Source organism: Cyphomyrmex costatus, unplaced genomic scaffold, assembly GCF_001594065.2.
Source record: "Cyphomyrmex costatus isolate MS0001 unplaced genomic scaffold, Ccosl1.0 scaffold76, whole genome shotgun sequence".
Lineage (NCBI taxonomy): Eukaryota > Metazoa > Arthropoda > Insecta > Hymenoptera > Formicidae > Cyphomyrmex > Cyphomyrmex costatus.
Window position 1 is genome coordinate 1,117,591 of NW_017280333.1, and position 23,958 is coordinate 1,141,548.

Below are 23,958 nucleotides of genomic sequence, written 5' to 3' on the forward strand. Positions count from 1 at the left end.
AGAGAGAGAGAGAGAGAGAGATTCAGGTAGTTTACTAAGCTCCCCACACAAAGTTTAGTGATGTCAGATCAAATGATCGGGGGATGGTACTTACTCCTTCACGTTCAATTCATCAAAATATCTAGCCAAGTTTGAGTAGTTCTGCCATAATGATCTGTGGACACCCATCGAGTTGAAACCACATATCAATTCGTTGTTGCCGGTGAATGTCTATTAAATAATCAAAGAAGTCAGTCTCTAAAAAATTTGTATATCTGGATGTATTTAATCTGTCGGGTAAAAAAATGGTTTCACTATAGAATCGTCCCAAATTCTCCGAGCCGAACGTTAGTAGTAAATTCATGCTGGAACTACATATTTTTCCTAACTGAGATAATAAATTCTGCACTTTTTGAATATGATACGGATGACAATTATCATCTTAAAGTTTAGTAGATTCTGTGTGCAATCGTAATACATTTAATGTTCTCCGAACGCTGATCTCAGTGCAGGATTGTTATCAAAATGGCACAGGACACGATTTTCTACCTGCATATTTGCTCGTAACGGATCTTGATGAATTGAAACTGAGCCGATCTCTTGCAGCACATTAAAAGCTGTGTAATAACTTGCCGATCTGGCACTCTTCTGTTTGGAAATCGGCGAGCGTACTCTCGCACCGCCTCTGTAGCATTACCGTCGCAGAAACCATGTTAGCGTATTCAACGTTAGAATGTGTACGCGACATATTGTGACAGGAATAATTCAAACGATACTTTTTGACAAGTTTACAGAAGTACTGATAAATTTATAGAAAAAAGGCAGAAACAAACAAAAATTGTTTTCACGTGAAAACGGAATTATTATTATTGTTGTTTTTGTGTACGATTTTAGCGACGATAATACTTTAAAGGTAGTGCAAGAACAAAGCAACTACAGACAACACACACATTTTGTTTTTTTTTGCGATTTTCTCCAACGAAGTTAAAACGAACATATCTTTACAGAACCTTTTAATTAGTTTATCGAGTCATGCTGTCGAAGTTTTGACTTTTAAATTCCGGACACCCTATATATTGTATTATATTATATTTAACAGGCAGTATAATAGAAAATTTTGTGATAACATATAGCGGAAAGGATATCATAACAATAATAATTAAGCGTAACAATTAGAAATAACTGAAATTATACAAAATTCGAGTAAATATGCATTTTTGCAGTAACAGAAAATATGTTTATTAATGTAAGATATAGAGTTTATCCAGTATTATATTAAAATACTGGATCATATTTGATACTTATTGCTGAAATTCTTTGTCAGACGTTTGATTATAATAAAATTAAATTAGTAAAATGTTAATTGTAATAATGCGGATTAGAATATGCAGTAATTAATAACAATTAACATAAGCAATTATAGAATAGCACAAAAGGAATAAATTAAAAACAACTTATGCCTGTTTCCACCAATGCAGATTAACTTTAATCTCGGTTTAACTTACTGTTCATCTTTTTCTAATTTTTAGAATTAGAAAAAGATGAAGAGCAAATTGAACCGAGATTAAAGTTAATCTGCATTGGTGGAATGGGCATTAGTAGTATATAACTGAGAAATACTAACAAAAAAATTAAGTGCATTTGAAAATACTGCTATTATCTATTTCAGTTTCTGTCTGAATAATGTTAATAATATCCGAAGTCAATGACACCAATACATTTATAACTGCTGCTGGTTAGTACAGTTCAAGACCCTGATATGTAATGCGATATATTTGAAACGTAAAAGAGATAAAACATTCGAACATTCTAAAGTCATCATGAATAGATATACAATCATATAGGCACATGTTCTAATTTTGTTAATTTATAGAAGAAGTTTCAATAAATTTAGAGGATATTTACATACTATCACATTTTATTTTATTTATTTTATCAGGAAACATTTTCAGAAATTAAATAACGATCAATTTTATATTATTTGCAATTTTACAAATTAATAATATTTAAAAATAAATGTATTGATAGCCGTTCTGTTATACTTAAATTAAGATACGAATTTTTCAACAATTTTAAATATATATTTTATAAAGTGTTAATTTTAACTTTAATAAACTGTAATTACGTTAATTAGAATTAAAGTTACACAATTTCTTATTTTATTATATTTTTATAATTATATATTTTATTTAAAATATTATTTTCCAAGAAAAAATATCTGCATTCTCTAATAAGATATATATATAAATTATTTGCAGTTTAATTCGAAAATAAATTGTTAAATAAAAAACCTAATGATATGTCCACAAACTATCGACCCGAAACTCTAACCGAACCTCGAACTGCGAGCATTTCAGTAAACATTTATATGCGATTCGATAAAAGTTAGTCGAAATGCTTCATATTTACATTTTTCAAAAAGTAAATTATTTAGAAAGCAAATTGTTTACAGATATTTTCAAAAAATTATACATTTTGAAAAAATCTAAGTAATCATAATTATTTGTGTTGACAATAACTGTTTATAACAACAGTTAATATAAGTATTAACTTTAAAAAAGGCTGCTTAAATCTCTTAAATTTCTAAATACAACGTATAAAAAGACATGTTATTTTTTTTATTTGTGTTTTTCAAGAAGAATAAAATCTGACAGTAATAGTCTCTTGCAAAAGATCTAAAATATAGTTTACGTATATTAAAATTATATATAATACATAATATCCTAAGTTACTAAAGCTTTTAATATATACAATTTTTTAAGAAAAGAATTTTTTACTGAAAGAAAAGACCAAGTACAAAAATTATTGGACACCCTATATGCAAATTAATTTAAATTTGCATATAAGGTGTCCTCTAATTGACACAACGTTTTTTTTTATGTATGTACTAAATTGAATTAGAAAGTCCTAACATCATTTTGCAATTTTCGCAATAATTAACGAGAAATTAATTGCCAAATAATCCGTCTAAATTTAAGGACGCAGCGAGATATGACTGCCTAGTAGTCATAATTTTGCTAGGCGTGCGAGGAATTGTTTACTACAAGCGGCAATGGGTGTGTTCAGCAGTACACCATAGTTTTAAACCGTTTTATTATTGCTGCTGAACGGTCTCTAACGTACTCAACGTCTCAATATGTTTACTCAGCGGTTGTCATGCCTTTCAACAAAGTATGCAAACTGAAAGCCACAGAACAAACTTTTGCATAATGCATAACGCATAGTGCATAAGAAAATCAACTAATTAAAGTTCCTCTTTTCCGTAAAAGGAAGGATTCTGATTGATTAATTTTGTTATGCACTAAGCGTTACGATCGAGTTATGTAAAAGTTTGTACAGGCCTTACAGTACGCTAAGTTTCAAACAAAACATGTTGATCAAAATGTAGTTGCCTCCAATGTGTCATTTTTCAAAACATCAGAGAATGTAACTCGTTATTTAAGAGTGTAGAATTTAAGAGGGCGGCAAGATGATACAAAGCATCTGACTCTCATATTACACCTTTCGAGTTTCCGTACGTGTTTCATTTTCTATTTCAACTCTATCACAATAAACTGTCATAAATTTTATAATTTTCGAAGATTAAAATATTAAAAAAAATCATTATATATCTCACTTTTTTGCACATTCATGTTTATTTACAATTTTTTCCACATTTTTACATATGTCTTCTTCATGTTCATGGAAAACTAATGAAAAAACTGTGAAACAGCCTGAAATCTATAGAAAAACATACATAATTCATTTACAGTAGAAGGTAAAAATTAATGACTTTTACAATCACTTATTATATATTTTTTAAGGATATCATTTCACGTTAATAATTCAATAATATTTTGTTTTTAGAATGTAATTTAATTGTACTATTGTCTTAGCTAATGGAAAAGTGCGTCAAATTTGTGCATAAATTTATGATACAGAAATTTAAAATTAAAATTTATAAAACATTTTTATGCAGTATCCAAATGTATTTTTGTTATAGACTTTTTGTCATTTAATACATCTTTTAGTTTAGTCTCAAATGTATGGATTCTCAATAAGTAGCCAAAAGAGTTCAACAACTGGTACTGTTGTTTGTAGAGTCCTCTGTCAACTGAGCCATTATCCTATTTCAATAATATTCGTAGAAAATGCACTCATTATTTAACTGAAACAAATAGTACTAATTGAACGCTAATGAAATGTCCAGATGTGTATTACAACAAGAAAAATGATTTGCTAACATAACAGATTTTATGCTATTATAATAAAATCTGTAGATGTGGACAGCAAAGAAATTCGTTTAGACTATTTAAAAGATATAATATAACTATAGATTATTTTGCTATAAGAACAAATAAATTTTTGTTTAATTAACTAACAAATAATTTATTTGAACTATACGTTCGAATCAAATTTGCTATTATAGCAAGACATGTTTGCTAAATTAATAATACATTTGGTTCTATGAGTGAAATAACTTTGTTATAAAAGAGACTTCGCTTTGTTAACAAAATAACGTTAAAGAAATATTTTAGAAAAAAAGCAAATAAACACTAATAAATATGTATACAACATAAGAAAAAAATTTCAATATCAATTTTTTATTAAATTTGTATTTAATAAGTATAAATCTAATAAAATGTTAATTTTCATTGACTCTTTTATAATATTTTCTGTGTTTTTGCTTCTCTCAAATAAAGAGAAATAAGTGCATAAATTAGATATTATAAATATTTTGAAATGTAAAGCAAATGTATAAAGATTAAATTTTTAGTATCTGAACATAATTGATAAAGTTTACAAAATATTCATCGTTAATAATTATATTTTATTTACAACAAAAAATGATTTTTTATACAAGTTAGATAGGAAATTAAAGAATAATATGAAAAATGATAAGAGATAATGAATCACAATAGATAATTTATTATAATTAAACTTGACACAATTTCAATAAAATAAAAATAATATCTAAATAGGGTAACACACACAAAATGATAAAAATTAATAATAAATACTTACATATTCACAAAATAATAATGTACAACACAGTTTATTATTATCAACTTACTTTTCTTTGATATTATTAACTTACGACATGAAATGCTTTGAAGCTTAGCTTCGGATTACAAAGGCTTATATACAAGTAACATTTTACGCAAGACGAACGATTATATTTTTTGTTCTAGACGATAAGGCAAGATACTCGTAAGTATGAACTTTAGTTGTTCTATGTTTATCACTGAATGATATATATGATAGCTCTCTTTTATATATTTAAATTTGCATAAGATTCATCACAAGTCGACAAAATACATCTTAATATTACGATTATTGTCTCTAAATTATCTCAAGAAAATAGGTACGTCCTTTTAATATAAATATATAAAAAAGATATCATAAAGAAACATAAACATACAGTGTCAACAATCAAAGTTTAGACTTACGACAAAATTTTCCTATCAAACAAAAATTATAATTATTCGATTGTCTCATACAATGTGTTTTCTGCTGATTTTATTCTGCTAAATGTTAAATCTAATTTTACGCTAAAATTTAAATATCGAATGCAATCAGTATTTGCGCGATTGTGCGAGCAATATCGTTGCATTTGTTATATCCTAAAATCCTGCATATAAATAGTTTCTCTCTCTATAAAAAATTTTATACAACATGAAATTTTGCAACCTTTCTCGTTTATAAACCAAGTCGTAAAATCAGAATTTGAAGTAGTGGAGAAGAAAAAGGAGGAGAGGGTGTCCACTCAGCCTGAGGAAGTTGAAGACGATTATGCCGAGAAGATTGAAGACGACTCTGTTGAGGAGGAGGAGGATGCCTCCATAGCTTGCGAGGAGAGTCAAATGAGGTCTGTGAAGTTGGCATCCCCAAATGCGAATTTTGATAAAATTAACATCGCATTCTCTTTCTCAGTTGTCCACCATTTATTCACATTTGTCCACAAAAAAATTGTTGTCCACCCTTAAAAAGAATTATAAATTAATAAAGAATTGTAGCACCCCCTGTGAATATTCTTCCGAGTTACTTACGAAATTCGATTGTCCACTATGCGTTTGTCCATCCATAATTTTCTTTTTTTGTCCATCTTTCAAAAGAAAGTTGTAAACAAATTAAAGTTAAACAATTCGTCACTGCACACGTAAGTGCGTTTACTTCATTATTAGATACGGGATTCGATTGTCCATCCATAATTTTCTTTTGTCCACCTTTCAACAAAAAAAGTTCTAAACAAATTCTCACGGTTCAAAGGTATTGATGTGTATTTGGTGGGATCAAGAAGGTGTTGTATACTATAAACTGTTAAATCCGAAAGAAACTGTCATCGTTGATTATCAACGACAACAAATATACAAATTGAAGCAAGCATTAGATCAAAAACGATCTGTAATTGCCAGTAAACGATGTAAAGCGATCCTTTTTCACGCGACAATGCTCGACCTCAGGTTGCATTATCAGTGAAGCAAATGCTATTAGAGCTGGAATGGGAAGTCTTATCGCACCCTGCGTATTCTCCAGACATTGCAAAATATATACACACTTTCATAATTTTAAAGCTGTGTGAAAATTTGTTAAAAGTTGAATCAACTTCAAAGAAGAATCTTCTTATCGCTGCGGAATCCACTTTTTGCCAGAAAGATGAGAAAAATTTATATAAAACGGAGGAAAATATTTTGATTAAGCTATTTGTTCATTATCTTGTTTAAAAAAATCAGTTTTTGGGAAAAGAAATCCTGAAAAACTAAATCGCACACCTATATAATGTAACCCTAATTTATTACATACAAAGTATTAAAGAAACTGATTTATGTTTTTATTATTAATATAAATTAATGATTTTATTGTTAATTTAGTACAATAAATTTACTATTTTTAAAATAAAAATTTAGAACTCTTTCTTTTCAATAAAGAGAAACATAATGTACAACATATGCTCCTTAGTCTGCGGAAATTAAATCAAAGATTCACATTTCTATAAAGTGTCGGAGCCGACAAAGGCAGCGACGACGGTGCCGATAATTAGCGGGTTGGTTGGTAGACAAACATTGGTTGCGTTTCAGTGGTACCTACGTAAGCGAAACATGTGTTTCCAGAGTGACAGTGACATTCATCACGCGTTTGAACACGCCCACTTCGAGCCACGTAGTGACGTTTACTTTTTAACTTACCTTTTTTTCAAGGTTTCTTAAATTTGTATTTGTTCTATACAAGAACATCACACATACTCGTGCGATATTTTGTGCAATACATTATTTGCCATTTTTCGTATATTGCTAATTAATACCTAAATTTTAAGCGGAATCGTAAAGCGCCCGTAACATATTCTCGTATGGCTTATAAGAACTTTTAAGTATTTATACTTTTATATAATATCTTTATTGACAGTTTCTTATTACTAACCATAAGATTTACGAGAAATCGTAAATATTTGCTAATAATCCTACGTCTTACGATACATACACATAAGATTAGAATACTAGTCATATAAGTTCTTACAAGTTTTACGAGAACAAATTATACGGGACTGATGATTCTGTTTAGGACTGATAAGTATTATGTTTGCGTATTCATAGATTTATCATCGAAAGATTTAACTAAAGTCATATACTTATAATATCAAAAAAATTAAAATTTATTGCAAATGTGTTAATTTTCCTTTAAGTTTAATATTTTTATTAAAGAAAATATTTTAGAAATAAGCTCTATTTATTAAAAATTTATCAGCGAAATCTTTAACTGAATCATTAATTTTTTTAGTTAAATTAAATCTTTCCTAAGTCATTTATTTCTTTTACAAAATTTTTTTCTAATGAATGAAATAATGCTTAAACATTTTTTAGCATTGTTTATAAAAGTTTTTTATTTCAATGTTGAATAATTCGGTGAAGACAAATCGTTACAGAGCTTAAAAATTAACAAATTAAAGATAAAGTTTCTCTCTTTTAAATAATGTAAAACACATTTATGTATAAATTTTTAATTTTCACTATAGAACCCCGCAATTTCGTAAAAAACATTGAGATTTTATGCATCTTAATTCATTTATGTTTATATAACTCCATGAAATATCAGTAAGATTGTGTTTTAAAGTACCGATCTGAAAAGAGTCAGATTTTGATTCTATAAAATACTTTTTTAAATATCTTGAAATAATTATTTTTGACGAAGATCTTCTATTTCAAAAATTGCTTATTTTTACGGGATGGAACAGATAATCCTTTAATTTTGTTGTGTATTTAATAATATTTTGTATTAAATATTATTTATAAAATATTAACGAATTGTGGTGAAATCTTAATCAAATATAATGAGATTTTAATAAACTGCAATAAAATCTTAATGAAATTTTAACAAATTGTAATAAAATTATAATGAAATAATACTAATAATAATGAAAATGAAATTGATGCAGATTTTAATATGAAGTTCATTAATATTTCATCATTATTCGATATAAATAATTCTGGAAAAAATTTCTATCAGGGCAATCATAAATTTTTATAGATATAACGATAAATTCGTGATAATAACTGTACGTATCATGTTTTTAAATTTATTTCATGTAATTATATTTTAATTTTCCCCGGACGGGTTCCCGCCTTGTAGTAGCCATAAAGCTGGGTTTCGCGGATTGCGGGGCGCTTAAGATGCACATTTGAATGTCTCACAGTGATAGAGCAGGAAGCTTAATTTTGACTTATTGACACAGGTACGAAATTTCTCAAACAATCTGATGAGGTCAAAATTTACTACATACGGTGCTCGCTTGGCGTCCTCAGGACCCGCGAGCTTTCGCGCCATGGCGAGTAATGGGGCTTACGGCCATCTACGATAATATCCATTCAGGGGTGGTGGACGGATCAACTAAGAGGGACCATAAAAAAATTGCGCAACAATGTTATAACGATAGCGAAACTTGCGTTAAGAGTTACAGAATAGCCCTGAAGGTGTAAGTAGCTAAGCTTCAGGCATTTGTAGCTTTGCGAGAGATCGCGATATTCGTGGATCAAAAATAGAGTCGAGTAACAAAAACAATGATTTAAACCAAGTCTTTCAGGGCGGGGCTTTTCTTGGAAACGAACGACAGAAGGAGATAAATACAGCAAAGTCGGATCTATCAAAAACTCGACCTCGCTACAGCAACTCCACCAAGCGCCGGTATAGGGAGAGAAAACAGGTTGCAAGCTCTCTCTTCCTCAAATGTCTCGATTTTAGTAGGTGGGAAGAAGGAGATGCTGCAGCTGGTAAGCAAAAGTGTGTCAACTCGATGTATTGCACCAGTAGACTGACGGACAATCGTCTGGATAAGAGATCCAAGGTTGTTGTAACGATTAAGGGTCATATGCTCAGGTAACTAAAGGCATAATTAGGATAGCCCATGTAATATAGAGGGCTATTCTGAAAATAAATTGGACGCCGTGTGTCTCAGTGAGGTAGCTGAGATTAAGAAACTAATCAAGCGACGCATCCTCGAATTTTCCGAGAGTGTGCTTGCGCCTATCTTTACTGATACCTGGAAGAGGGATGGAACAGTTATTGTTAACTACAGAAGGCAGGAGGTAAGACATATAATCATATGTATGGCTGATTTGACACGGGGAATTGGAGAGTATCCATAGAACCCTCAGGTTCAGACCATAGGCAAGTACGATATATCATATATCTCTCATATGGAGAACTCACAACCTAATGAGAAATGATAACAAAATCGACATATTGAATTGATGTCGATTCGATGTCGAATTGACATCGATTCGACGTCGATTCCATTGTCATTTCTCATTGGAAATGGGGACGTAATCCAAGAGCTGCGAGGTGTGTGAATGTGAAATTGGCATTCCTAAAAATGACGGGTGGACAAACGATTCCTCTATATAATTCGGGAGAATATTCACATACAGAGGTGCTATAATTTTTTTGTTTATAATTTTTTTAGAGGGTAAACAAAAAATTTTTTTATGTACAAATGTGAACAAATAGTGGACAATTAAATGTAATACTGATTTTATCAAAATTCGCATTTAGGGATGCTAACTTGACAGACCTAGAGTTGCAAAGTGAGATGGTTATAGGAGACCTAGAAGCTATCCATTCCAATCAGATTCTACTCCATGGAGAGTCTCGAAGTCGCGGCAAAGTTTGCAAGTGATGCGATAAAAGAAGCGTATGAAGCTCTGAAAAACTGAAACATCTTGTGACTATAAGGTTTCCTTGATGAAGCAACAAGATCGAAGCACAGGTCAAAAAGAATTTTTAATATGGAATCAATAGTAACTAGGAAGCTTTTAGGAATGCTTAGTGTTGTTATAATAAAACGATATCCATCGCTAAAAGGAAAAGCTGGAGAGATTATAATGTATTCAAAGCATTCCAAAAGCATCAAGCCTAAACATTATCTTCAACAAGGACAATTTTTTCTGTTTGGATTGCCTTAAGTTGGTAAAATGGGAATTATACTGAGATAATAGATGATCTCTCATGCATTTAATGCTCATTCATATTCTAAGTTTTCGGGAGAAATTAAGAGGACAATATAAACCCAGGGAATGGATATTGGCATTACAAGTAATGTCTTCTTGTGTAATAGAATAGACTATTAAGACCTTTGAATCTTATAAGACACCACAGAGTCAGATGGAATATACTCTGTACTAGGAGGGACAAAAAGCTCTGTTACAAAAATGCTTAAAGCTAGCATAGCCATTGTTAGAATGACACTTGTCAACTAGATATAGTCAGAGTTATAAATACATTAACACTCAGGGTTTGTGGATTATCAAAGTAGCAGTTTCTGTACTATTGTAGAGAGGTCACTAAATGGGATAAAAATTAATGGGTTACCACTGGGGATCACCATGAAATTAATTTCTGTATTTATGGGGAAACATTTTACTAATCCTATTAATTTTGCCGTGCATATTTTGAGATATGATGCTAATAATACTTATTTTAGCAATAAAATTACATTAATTAATATTACAACTTTTATTTTTCTTATTAGTTATATTTAATTATTTATACGACATATTATATGTATATAATAATTATATTTAATCATTTTACAATTACAATGGAAAACTTTTCCCAGATATGAGCTTCATTATATAAAATGAAAATTTTCGAAAGCGCTTACAATAGTAAAATTAATATTGTATTATACAAATATAGAATTATAGAATTAGAAACACACGACGTTTTTTCTCTGCTTTGGGAAAGAGCTGAAATGTCTTCACCCTCGTACCAGTTAGCTAGAACAGCTCGCTGTCTCGCACATATATTTATACTTACGTACATCGTCACCAATACTACAGTATACGTGTAGTTGTCTCTTCTTCGCTAGATATGTGTGTTACACGCGTGTAAAATGACTGCACGTGTCGGAGCCTTTGATCTTGGCCATTTATCATTGCTTGTGAGAAAAAATCTAATAATTTACATATTCAGACCTCGTACATATATGAATGAATACATGTATTTATGTAAATTATATATGTGATGTGGATATATATAATAGTACAAAAGAAGGGTTGAAATTTTTAAGGGTTTTGCAACCGCTCTCGAATTGTTTTAATTTTACATTTTCTTTTTTTTTTTCTGTCTGTAGAAATCGAAAATTATTATAATAACGCCATATACCATATTACAATAATACATTTATGGAAAAATTGGTAAATTGAAATAAAGTGAATAAAGTTCTTATTTTTTTTATATCGATATGAAATACTGTCAGTTATGCTGCTTCAATAATTTATTTATGAAATTAATTTCAAATTAGAGAGAGAGAGAGAGAGAGAGAGAGATCAAATGCAGTAGCGTAACTAGGCGGGTTCTAATTTACTTTGTGTTAATGCGTATATGTATACGCGGTATGTGTGTGAGGGGGTTAGGGAGGGGGAAGTGCAACGCAGACGCTGCGGGTCCGAGGGAGAGGGAAGCGCGTCAACGGGGTCCCTGGTAGAGGGGAAAGGGAGTTTATTCCTTCTCTCTCCCACCATTCGCGTTTTCTTTCCAACCCGTTATCCTCTCTTTCTTCCACCCGTTGTAGGGTGCACTTCTCTCTCTGTCCTACTCGTTGCGGTCCTATACTTACCATATTATTCGCACTTTCTTTTTTTCTCGTTGCGCTCTCTCTCCAACTAAAACTCCCGTGCTAACTTTTCTTCTCGCACGCGATTTAATTAAATAGATATGATATCTACTTTATGAATTTTTAATAATATAATCTAGCAACTAATTATAATAGTATTTTTAGTTATGTAATACGAAATGGCCAAGCTCGCTTGCTTATCGACTAATTCAATACTACGAAGATATATTTAAGGAATGGTGAAGAGACAAAATAATTTAGAAAAAGGAATATATTTTTTAATATAATATATACTTATCTATCATGTAATGCAGCACATGTACGCAATATATTTCAAATAATAATTTTACTTTAAAATTATCATTATATGGTACATGCTTGTACATGAAACCAACTGTGCTCTTCTTTAAGCTGGGGCAATGTGTCGAGCATGTATTCTATGAATTGAGTCAATATACGCACGGTGTTAGTAAGAAATTCAAACATTTTGTGTCATATTAAGATAAAATTTATTATAAATTTAATACTAATAAATTTATTTTACTAATAAAATAATTTGTTTAATGTATTACTAATAAAAGCGATGCTACAAATATTTTGTATAAAATTTATGATAAAAATTCTATTATGGAATGTGAACTAATAGTCTATGGTTTGGATTATATATTATACATGCTGCATTACATGATAAATGTATATATTAAAAAATTTATTTCTTTTTCCTAAATTATTTTTTATCCTTAATCTCTTCACCATTCCTTTTTCATATCTTCGCAATATTGAATTAGTCGATAAGCAAGCGCGCTTGGCCATTTTGTATTACATTACTAAAAATACTATTATAATTAGTTACTAGATGTTATATTATTAAGAATTTATAAAATAGAGATACCATATCTATATTTAATTAAATCGCGTGCGAGAAGAAAAGAGAACGCGGGAGTTGGAGAGAGAGCGCAACGGGAAAAAAAGAATGCGCGAATAATATGGTAAATATAGGATTGCAACGGGTGGGACAGAGAGAGAACTGTATTCTACAACGGGTGGGAGAGAAAGAGAGGACAACGGGTTGGAAAAAGAATGAAGAGAGAAGGAATAAACTCTCCTCCCCCTTTACCACGGACCCCGTCGACGCTTCCCCCTCCCTCGGACCCGCAGCGTCTGCGTTGCACTTCCCCCTCCCATTACATGCACATACATACAGCGTATACATATACGCACTAACACAAAGTGAATTAAAACCCGCCTAACTATAAGAGCAAATAAGTACTGGTGTTAGTAATGAAGATGCGATTTTCATAAAATTTTTTTTTAATTTTTTAACGTAAAATCTTCTTTTAGAAGGATATTTCCCAATGCCCTTACTATTTGTTTAACCACTCCTATAGAAATATGATTTGTCGAACTTTGCAAAATAGGCCTCTGTTTCGGCGATGACCTCCTCATTCGACGTGAATCTTTTTCCACCGAGCCATTTTTTTTTTAAGTTTGAAAATAGGAAAAAGGGGGTTAAATCCGAAGAATATGGTGGATACAGCAGGAATTCATAGAACAATTTGACTAATTTAACTGTGGTAACTGCGGGGGAGTGAGCCAGTGCATTGTCGTGATGGAACAATATCTTTTTTGTCAAAAGAGGCCATTGTTTTTTCAGTTCAACATCGAATCGACCCAATAGATCAGCATATGTAGTACTGCCGTGAGATAATTTTTCCCTTTTCGAAATAGTCGATGAAGATCACGCCTGTGCGTAGTTAATGAATCTACGTTTCATCAACGATTATAATTCGTTGAGCAAAAATTCCTACGGATTGCGCTTAAACAGCTCCGCGAATACTGTTTTGAAATTGATAGCTGCATCCGCTTGTTGCTCACCGTGAGCAATCGCGGTGTCCGTCGAGCCGACGGCTTTTTCATTTTCAAATTATCAATGCAAAATATTGTACGTCATTCCGTACGACACGTCTACGGTCTCTGCTGCTTCATGCACTTTCGTTCTGCGATCAGCGAGAATTACATCGTGGAACTTTTCAACGATTTCCTCGGTTTCCATGTTTGCCGGGCAGCCTGGGGACGCTCTTCATCAAAAACAGATGAACGATCACGTTTGAATTCGTTGAACTAATATCTGACGGTTGTCATAGATGATGAAGAGTTTCCATAGACTTCCAACTTGTTTTTTATTTCTTTGCATATTGGCTGCGTTCAGTAGAGAAAGCAGCTTTGCAACTGTTGCAAAATTCTTTAATATGATTGGTCTTGCTTTTACTTCCTCATTAGATCTAAATGTATAAGTCAATCATATTCAAAAATTTTACAACAGTTGCAAAGCTGCTTTTTCTGCTGAACGCAGCCATTTTTTCATACAAAAATAAAAAGCAAATTACGGATCGATATTGCTCTTTTCTCGTTCTATCGAAAAACGTCAAACACGCTACTACAAATTGCTGTTAAATCGAAATTATCGTATGAATCACTCTGAAATTTTGTCTGCGTCGTTTGAAAGATGGTACACAATGATAATTCCAACTTGCATCAGTAACATCGTCTGTCTTCAAACACGAGTACTTATTCATTTATCCTCGTATGCTTCTAAATAATATTGCACCACAAAATTACATTAATTACGTTAATTACATAGATTATATTTTTCATTATAACATTAATTCTTCACGATATCATTTTTCTCATTTCAAGCAAAGTGCGACGTTTTAAATAAGGGAAACGATATGTATATAAATTTTAGACAAATTTCAGAGATTTCAGCAAATTTTAGAGGAATTTTCGAACAAACTGACGAAGGAATTTCAATTTAACTTCCAATATTTTTCAATATTTCTTCTGAAAATTCACTTTCAATGAAATTGTAGCGTAACAATAAAATTCAGCATTTTCAATGAAATGTCAGTTTCATAAAAATTTGTGCGAAATTTTAGCAAAATTTTTCCACAAGATAATAATATAGCAATAATAAATAATATAGGAATAATAATAAATAATTTGAATACATATATAAAGAAAGGAATTAAAAGGAATTTCGAAACAAAATATGATGGGAATAAAAATAATTAATGTAAAGATACATGTGGGAGAGTAGTTCCGCGTGCGGATTAAAATCAATGTAGAACATAACTGCATATGTAAGGTTTCATTTGCGTGTATTGTTATATTGGAAATAATTGGGTTCATGTATAGGATGAAGGCTTTGTGAGGTAGTTTAGGCCGAATAAGAAAAATAAGGAACTTTGCTACAGGCATAAAGACAATAATCAGTGTGTACATATGCATGCGCGAGTGAATTATTGAGAATTAATAACAACTAAATATATAAGATAAAAATATTTTGATTTCTTACATACGTTGTAAATTGTGCCAAAACTTTTCTTCAAAAATTTTAAAAATCATTCAAGTTACTTTGATGAAACTATTACACATACAACATTTCTTATAAATTAATAATTTGAGTAATTTTTAAAACTTTTAGAAAGAAATAAAATTTTTCCTTTAACTTTAACACCCTGTATCTGTGAAACTAACCTGTTTCGAACATATAGTTATATAATAATTTTTTCGTCTTGAATTTACATGAATGTATATGAATTACCCCTCTCTCAATATCATTTAGTTAGTATACATCCATGTACTTAGTACACATCCTGTATATACATATACAATACTGTCAATACTTATCCACAAATGAAGTTTAGAGTTTCAAACTGATTCCTCTTGGTTTAAAAAAAATAAAAATTTAATAAAAAAACTTCTGTTTGAATTAACCTTATTGTAATTTTGGAAATTCTAACTAATAATTCGAAACAATGTTCGATCATTGCCTCTTCTCATATTGTCTAACTTTTGTTTAAATTATCTATAATATTTTTTGTAAAACAAAACCTAATAGAATAATAGGTCTTCATTGATTAAAATGATCTATCTTATACTTTAAACTCTTTAAAGTTCAAGTTAAAAATAAGATGTTAATAATTAAATTTAAATCCTTTAAAATGAGGTCTTTATTATTATTGTATTTGTGCTTACTAATAATTTATAATCTGTGTAATAAAATATTAATTATGTTTCAGAAAACACCAACACCGAAATTGGAGAACAATCGCAACAATTACATCAACAGCAACAACATCAACAACAATATGGAGAAGTAAATCAATTAGGCGGTGTATTTGTTAATGGAAGACCACTTCCCAATGCAGTCAGATTGAGAATAGTTGAACTAGCACAATTGGGTATTAGACCGTGTGATATCTCGCGACAATTACGTGTTAGTCACGGATGTGTCAGTAAAATATTGGCACGCTATCACGAAACAGGTAGTATTCTACCAGGTGCAATTGGTGGCAGCAAGCCACGTGTGACTACACCAAAAGTTGTGCAATACATAAAGCAATTGAAATTAAAAGATCCAGGGATTTTTGCATGGGAGATCAGAGATCGATTGTTGTCTGATGGTGTTTGCGACAAATATAACGTCCCATCAGTATCCAGTATATCAAGAATATTAAGAAATAAAGTTGGCACAACGACAACTATGCATCATCATTCACATCATTCAGCTCACCATCATCATCATCATCATCACCATTTTTATGCAGCTGCAGCAGCGGCTGGTGCAGCTCTTTGTCCAGTGCCGTATCCACCGACACCTTATCATCCGACAGCGCCGCCTTCCATTCCACATCATCAAGGTTAGTACTTTATGTAACTTTTGATAATTTAAATATAGAAATTAAATATATAGAAACGAAAGGCTTTTCTACTCGTTTTTATATTAATTTCTTTCTTATCAATTGATAAACATTACGAATAATTTAGTCCAAATGTGCTATTCGTATAAAATAATTTAATGTATCACTTCATTACATATCGTAATAAAAAGTTTGAAAGCAAATAAATTTTATATTTTGAAAATAATATTAAAAGTTAATTATATTCACATGTGCAAAGTATCACTATTACAACGTTATTTAAGAACATTATATTTAGGACATTTTTACAAGTTAAAATTAATTTTCTTTTATGAAAATATCAAAGTATTTCGCCATTTATTTTTCTAACATTATACATTTGTACATTTTGTGATTAAAATTTAAAATCAAATTTTAAAAAAGACAAAATCTGCATGAAGAGAATTTTTCATAATATATACTTTACTGCAAAATTTGCTATTTATTCATTTATTTCAAATAAATAAAATATTTTTTGCATATTTGAAATATACAAAAAATATTTTATAAACTACATAATAAAAATACCAAATATAATATAAATTATTTTAATGCAAAATATTTACAAAACGTTTTGTAAAATATTATACTTTATACGGATCAGTTGCAATTATATTATTATATTTTAGCATATGTAATTTATTAAGGAATCTTGATCATTTCAAGAATTATAAGAATTCCTTAATTAATATTGTAAATGAATTATTTTGTTTGAGTTTCTTCAGATAGATATTTAAGGATTAAGGAGCGTAGTCTCAGCTGCGAAAACACTTTTACTACGTGCTTGAAATAGTAAATGCTCATGCAAAGTATAAATAGTAAATAAATATCCTTTAAAAATATATTTAATAAGAAAATAAAAATCCCTAAAAAATTTATTTTCACAAACTTTGTCAATAACACTTTAACGAAGCTAAAAAGAACAGACCTAATATTTTAGCGCTAAGACAAACGCAGCAATATGTCGTATAGCGCAAGACCAGCCGTGCATATATGTACCTTAAACTGTAATCACATTACAGATTCCCGATTCTGACTCGACTACTGACTTGGACTCCTGACTTATCATTCAACCAATGTACAGCAAAGCAGCAGCCGATTCGGACTGTCGATTCGAGAATAGAAATCATTCTATTCGATCGACTCTGAGTCGGGAGTCTGTAGTGTGATTACGGCTTTACGCGAACCAACAAGTTGCCGGGAAATAACATTATCGAATCACAATAAAGGGTAAAACAATTAAGTTTTATGTATGCTCAATCGATATTTTTCATCAAAAATATATAATAAGTGTTTTTATTTTTTCTCTAAGTATTTTACAAACGATCAAGATATCACGACGCAAGATCCAAACCTAAAACTTATGATCTACAATATGCTATTAAAGATACGTCATCATCATTGTCGCCCTGGATGCGGAGTATGGACGGTGTATTATTAAGTCTAACCATAGCACACAGAACGAAAGTCGCAAGTTGCAAGATTAGAAATTAACTTAACGTATGTTAATTACAATTGGTTGCAGGACACAAAATACAGAACGCAGAAAGTTGGGTAAATTTCAATTGTCGCATCCTGCATTCTGCGCGATAATCCTATATCCTACATATTGTAATCTGCGACCTAAATTATAATTTGAAATACGTTTTACTTGCGACCTCGTTTTACTTGTGACCTAGCTGCGTCCTGCGTGCTTTATAGATTTAGCTTTACGTATAGGTTTTAGCACAAAAGGCGCTAGCGATGTCTTATCAAACTATTCTGCATTTTCTGCACTCTACATACATTACACGTTTTAATAAGCCATTACTTAAGCTTTAAGTCTCAATCTGTAAGAATTTAACCAGTCGTAATTGTGAATCTATCTATCTATATCTATCCATATCAGTCCACTTCTATCCACTGCTGGATATCGGTCTTTTTTAATCTTTTGTATTTTATATGATCTTTGGAAAGAAGAAATTTAGCATTAAAATGCCTTAATTGTTATGGGTGTGGCAAGTGTATATACATACATCCACTGATATATGGGAGCTACAATTTTTAACGCCGAATTCAAACGGCGATGGCAAAAATACTCTCAAGTTCCGCGTGTTACATGTGCCATATATTATTTTTAACATGTTAATAGACAGTGAAGGCCATCACACGTACAAAAATTTTAGTAGTAATCGTAAGGTTTTAAGCAAATCGGCCAATCACAGTTTAGCATATTAAAATGTGAGATCGTAATCTTGATTGTGATTGGTCGATTTGCTTAAGACCTTACGATTACTACTAAAATTTTCGTACGTGTGATGGCCTTGAGAGACTCCTTTTTCTTAGTTGCGATACTGCGCGCCGTATATCATGTAACTTTTGCGTGTTCTTTTGTATTACTACGCCTCGAACCCACCACCGCAACCACTGCGACACGGCGTGTAGTTCGTCACGAGTTCTATATCGTATAACAGCTCTTTTTGATTAAATATTGATACGTAAATTTTGCCTTATCTTCCCACAAATAACCCAACACTGAATATAGAGGTGGTAGTGGAAGTTGAGTGTCGCTTCTCTCATATACATATAGAAATCTAGTGTTGAATAAGGATCTTTTAGCAAGGAATGAGGCAACGTGTGTGCAAACTGCGGATTGGTCGCGCATTCCAGGATATTTTCATGCTTTGAACAAAAAGTGCTTGCCAAATTATTTTGTAGGTAATTAGAATTCTCCCCTAAAATCTTAATAAAAATGTATTCATTCGATGCGTTTTCATTCAAAACGAAAGAAAGTTTTCTGGTAGAAAAACGCGATTGGCCTTATGAATCGAGTTATTAAGTGTTAAATAACTATATAACTTGAATTATGGTGACGCACCTTCTAATCTTCTTCTTCCTCGAATGGCGACACATCCAATGCGTTGTCTCATCCCTCACTAGAGACTCCTTAGTGTTGGGTATCTTTGCCTCATTTTAAGGTGCGTTCCACTTGACGCTCGCAACGCTCATGGAATCATTTCATCCTTGTTGTTTATTAAATGTTAAACAAGGACACAAATAACTCGCAAGCGTTGTGAGCGGAAATGGAACGCATCCCTAGTATTATTACTAAAGTGAGATAGATATACTCAACACACATGACTGTCATTCTCGCATAGTCGGTCGCCCCTCCACCAGATAGAGATGGTCACTTCAGCATGTATAAAGGTCACTAATATAGATATACAGATTCTGGACTGTTACAGTTTGTTTATCAATACGATCTCTCTCTGTTTACACTTGATTACACAAGAATTGTATGTCATTAATCCAGAAACACAATGAGAGGTACAACCAATAGAAATAGAGAATAAGAAATTTCAACCTATCAGAAACCATATATACTTGAACGGCTTTCTGACAGGTTGAAATTTCTTATTCTCTGTTCCTTGTATTTCCAGCTTTATTTAAAGCAGCGTAGTAAATAAAATGAAAAAATGTGCTACATTGCAAAAATGATATAAAAAAATTGACGTTTCCAACCGATAAGTCAAATCTTGATTCTATAAATCCTGTACCCAACTTGGGTTAGAATATGTTTGGCCACTTAGACACAGAATACCTCGAGAACAATGCACATTTGAGAAGTGTTTCAAATAAAAGTTATAGAGTTTAAAAAGATATGCTCCGGTTCAAGTTGAGTACAGAATTCATATAATTTTAAGATTTTACTATCTGTTGTTACCTGCGTCTCCGTGTTTCGTATTCGAGTAACTGAATTATAAAGTGAAGTTAATTGAGATTTATTATACCCACAGAGTCCGAGAGATTATGTATTCCATCGTTCACAAGACTAAATGACAGACTAACCGACTAAAATTTTCGAATCTCTACTAAGAGAGTACGAAGAAAGATCGTAGCTATCTAAAACTTAGAAATGTTGAATGGGGATGTACGTTTGTAACAAAAAAATTTAGACTATTGTGATAAATCTATTGTTTTCATATCTGCTTGTCTATCATTTTTTCACTATAATAATATATATATAATATATAAAAAATAATATATATAAAAAAAGAATTAACGAAGAATACATTTCTTTTTCTTTGAAAAATTCCATGGCATAGGACATGTAAAAATGTAATGAGAGAGGATGGCTCCTTGTCTCAACATCGTCACTTTCTTCACGATAAATTTTCTTCCAACAATAAATCCTTGTGCAATCAAAAGCACATATAAAGAAAGTGTATTTTCCTTATGTCATTGTGTTCAATGATATCTCAAAAAGATATTAAATTGATTCTAAAGGTGATACACACATATCCCTTTGTTATTGAATATTGTCACGCTTACTGAATGTAAGGAAACAAAAAATAAACGTTTGCTACCAGAATCTAAGTTATCTTAAAGAATTTATTGCTTGTATATTTTTAATGTTAAAAACGTTATGAATTCTTTTAAAGCTTAAAAGAGAAACATTGTTGGTCAACGTAAACTGTTATAAATAAATATTTCATTTCTTCGAATGCTCTTACACGGTCTGTATTCACTGCTATAATATCAAATCATTATTTGATAACAAAAATCATTAATTTTGTTATAATAGGATAAAATTAAATTGCAAATATGGTTCTTATTATTGTGATCAATAATGAGACTTTCTATAGATACAACGGTAAATTTGTGACATTAGCTACATAGTTTTTAAATTTACTTCATATACTAATATATATACATATATAATTATACAGTACTAATTTAGTCCCTTTTACATTTTTTTATTTTACCCTATTTATCTTATAACATTTAATTACTTTAATAACAGAAAATGTTAATTTTATTTATAAAAGATTTTGTTTTTAATGTAAAATGCTTATAAGTAAAATTTCAACAATAAATAACATATATATAAATATATTGTAAATCGTATAAAAAATTTCTTTTATTAGATAAATAAATTTTATTTTATCAATTTTAAGTAAAAGAAATTCTAGATTCAGTTAGAGTTAATTTCATTAAATATTTCGGTGTGAATTTACATATATACGTACATAGACAATTCTGTAAACTACGCAATAAAGTCCTTTTCACAACCTTGAAATGCAATCATAGATAACTACAATTATTATAGTATCATAAGATATGTATTATGTGTTCTCTTGAAAAACGATATTCACTCATTAGTTGCTGATCAAACGGATGTTACATTTACTAATTATTCGCGACAAATATTACCGAAATCGGCAAGTTAAACCTGCGAAATTGCATTTCTACGTTTAACAGGGTAATCTCAACGCGAAATATAACATGACGATTTCCTTAGAAAGAATTTATTATGTTGCACATTTGCAAAATTGTATCTAACGTGGTCTTCGTCACAGCTGCCGTACATCGGACTTACTGAGAAGAAAGTATGTATTTTTATTTATTAAACTTAAATCAACCAAACATGCTTTACTATTATGTCGTATTATTAAAAAAAAGAAAATTATTGCTAACTAAGTCAAATGTCGCCATTATCATTAATTCATCTTTAAAATCAATTCTGTTATGGAAACATATTAAACTCTCTTCGTTCGCTTCGCTGAGTCTTTCATCAAGAAAGTTCCGTTCATCGCTCGCCGGAACACAAACATGAACATAAATCGCGCGACGTTCAAATAAAGAAATATAACAAACTTAAAAAGATAACGCACGGGTGAAGTGTTAACAAGAAAGAATCTCTTCGATTTATATAGGAAAAATCTTCATTTTGTTGGAACGAAAAACGAAGCAAGACTAAATAATATTTTATTTAAGAGAGAAAAACAAAGAAGAAAAATGAATTGAGAAAAAACGGAAAGTTTCAACGATCTCAGAAGATTGTCTCGTCCAATTGTTTATGATACGTGGTTTTTCCGTGGAGTTTTGGGTGAATGCTGAGGCGAGGATTAGGAAGCCTTTTTCTTAAATGGTTAAACGAAATCATTTTCTTTTCCGAAGATACAAGAGACATAAGTTTAAGATATAAGTGGAAGATTTGAAAGATCTTATGGATTTAATAAGATTCGTGATGTACTGTTCAAATTCTTGTGACAGCAGTTAGAGGAAAGAAGCACGAAAGGGAATCCATGACCAGAACGACTTCAGTTGTCTGGCCGACAACTTGAGAGAGATGAGGGAAGTATTATATACGATTGCGCCTTCGTGTCCTGTATTTGGGTACTTAGTCAGCTGAACGAGGTAAAATTGATTGAAATAGCGAAACAAAGATCGATCAAGAGAGAAATTCGTTGAATCGAAAACTGTTTTTGACAGATTGTGAATAAAATTCCTTTTATAGAAACGATATTGTGTGAGTGTCATCAAAGTGTACGTGTCTTCAGGAAAATTACTCTATAAAGTACGATACACGCAGCGGAAAAAACTACAGTACTTATTTCAAATGTGACATTTTGACTAATGTTAGTTTTTTTAATATCACTTTTGCAATGTAGCATGTTCTCTTATGAGGGCACAAGTACGACTTCTATTCGTCCTTGCAATGAAACGAACAAATGGATATTGGCATTCTTTTACATAATCTCAATATTTGGGAGACAATACCGAATCCTGTATCCATTCGTTTTTCTAAATTTATATAATTAAAAAATTGACATGCCGTAAAAGACTCCCCGTTATTGGTGGAGAATTAAAAAGCTGTCATTCTATTTATTTGCTATTATTGCATTTCTAGTTGGACCATCATCAGGGAGTAAACTGTCATCGTCGTCTCCTCCAGCAGTACATGATAATGGTGGACATCAAACGACTATGAACAACTCTTTGCAATGGCCGAGTTCTCACACTGTACACGACATTCTGGCTAATGGTTGTAATGTACAGAACTCGTCATCTTCTTCACCAACTTCGTCATTATGTTCCACGATCAATAATAATCATCATTACAACCGTCATGATGATAATTCTGTCAACAATGATAATAACAGTAATAATGAAAATAATAATGATCATAGAATATCGGGCGGTTATCTTCATCACCATCATCCTCACCTAGCCCATCATCAACAGTATTACGCATCAGCGTTGTATCATCACCATCATCATCACCGTACAGATGCTGTGACGGCAGCTACTATATCGTCTACACTTTCTGTACAAGCTATTATGTTGCAATCAGGAACAACAAACCATCCAGCCAGTCCTTGTAATTAG

General features: G+C 31.1%; 1 protein-coding gene across 1 annotated transcript in view; it reads left to right on the forward strand.

Moving 5' to 3' along the window:
* LOC108781065 (uncharacterized) overlaps positions 1 to 23,958 on the forward strand; it is a 24,490-nt gene extending 532 nt beyond the window's left edge. The window contains exons 2-7 of the mRNA XM_018548936.1: positions 5,671 to 5,827; positions 9,196 to 9,327; positions 10,003 to 10,114; positions 10,183 to 10,216; positions 16,147 to 16,767; positions 23,480 to 23,958. Of these exons, the coding sequence (XP_018404438.1) occupies positions 5,671 to 5,827; positions 9,196 to 9,327; positions 10,003 to 10,114; positions 10,183 to 10,216; positions 16,147 to 16,767; positions 23,480 to 23,958 (1,535 nt within the window). The remainder of the gene's footprint in view (positions 1 to 5,670; positions 5,828 to 9,195; positions 9,328 to 10,002; positions 10,115 to 10,182; positions 10,217 to 16,146; positions 16,768 to 23,479) is intronic.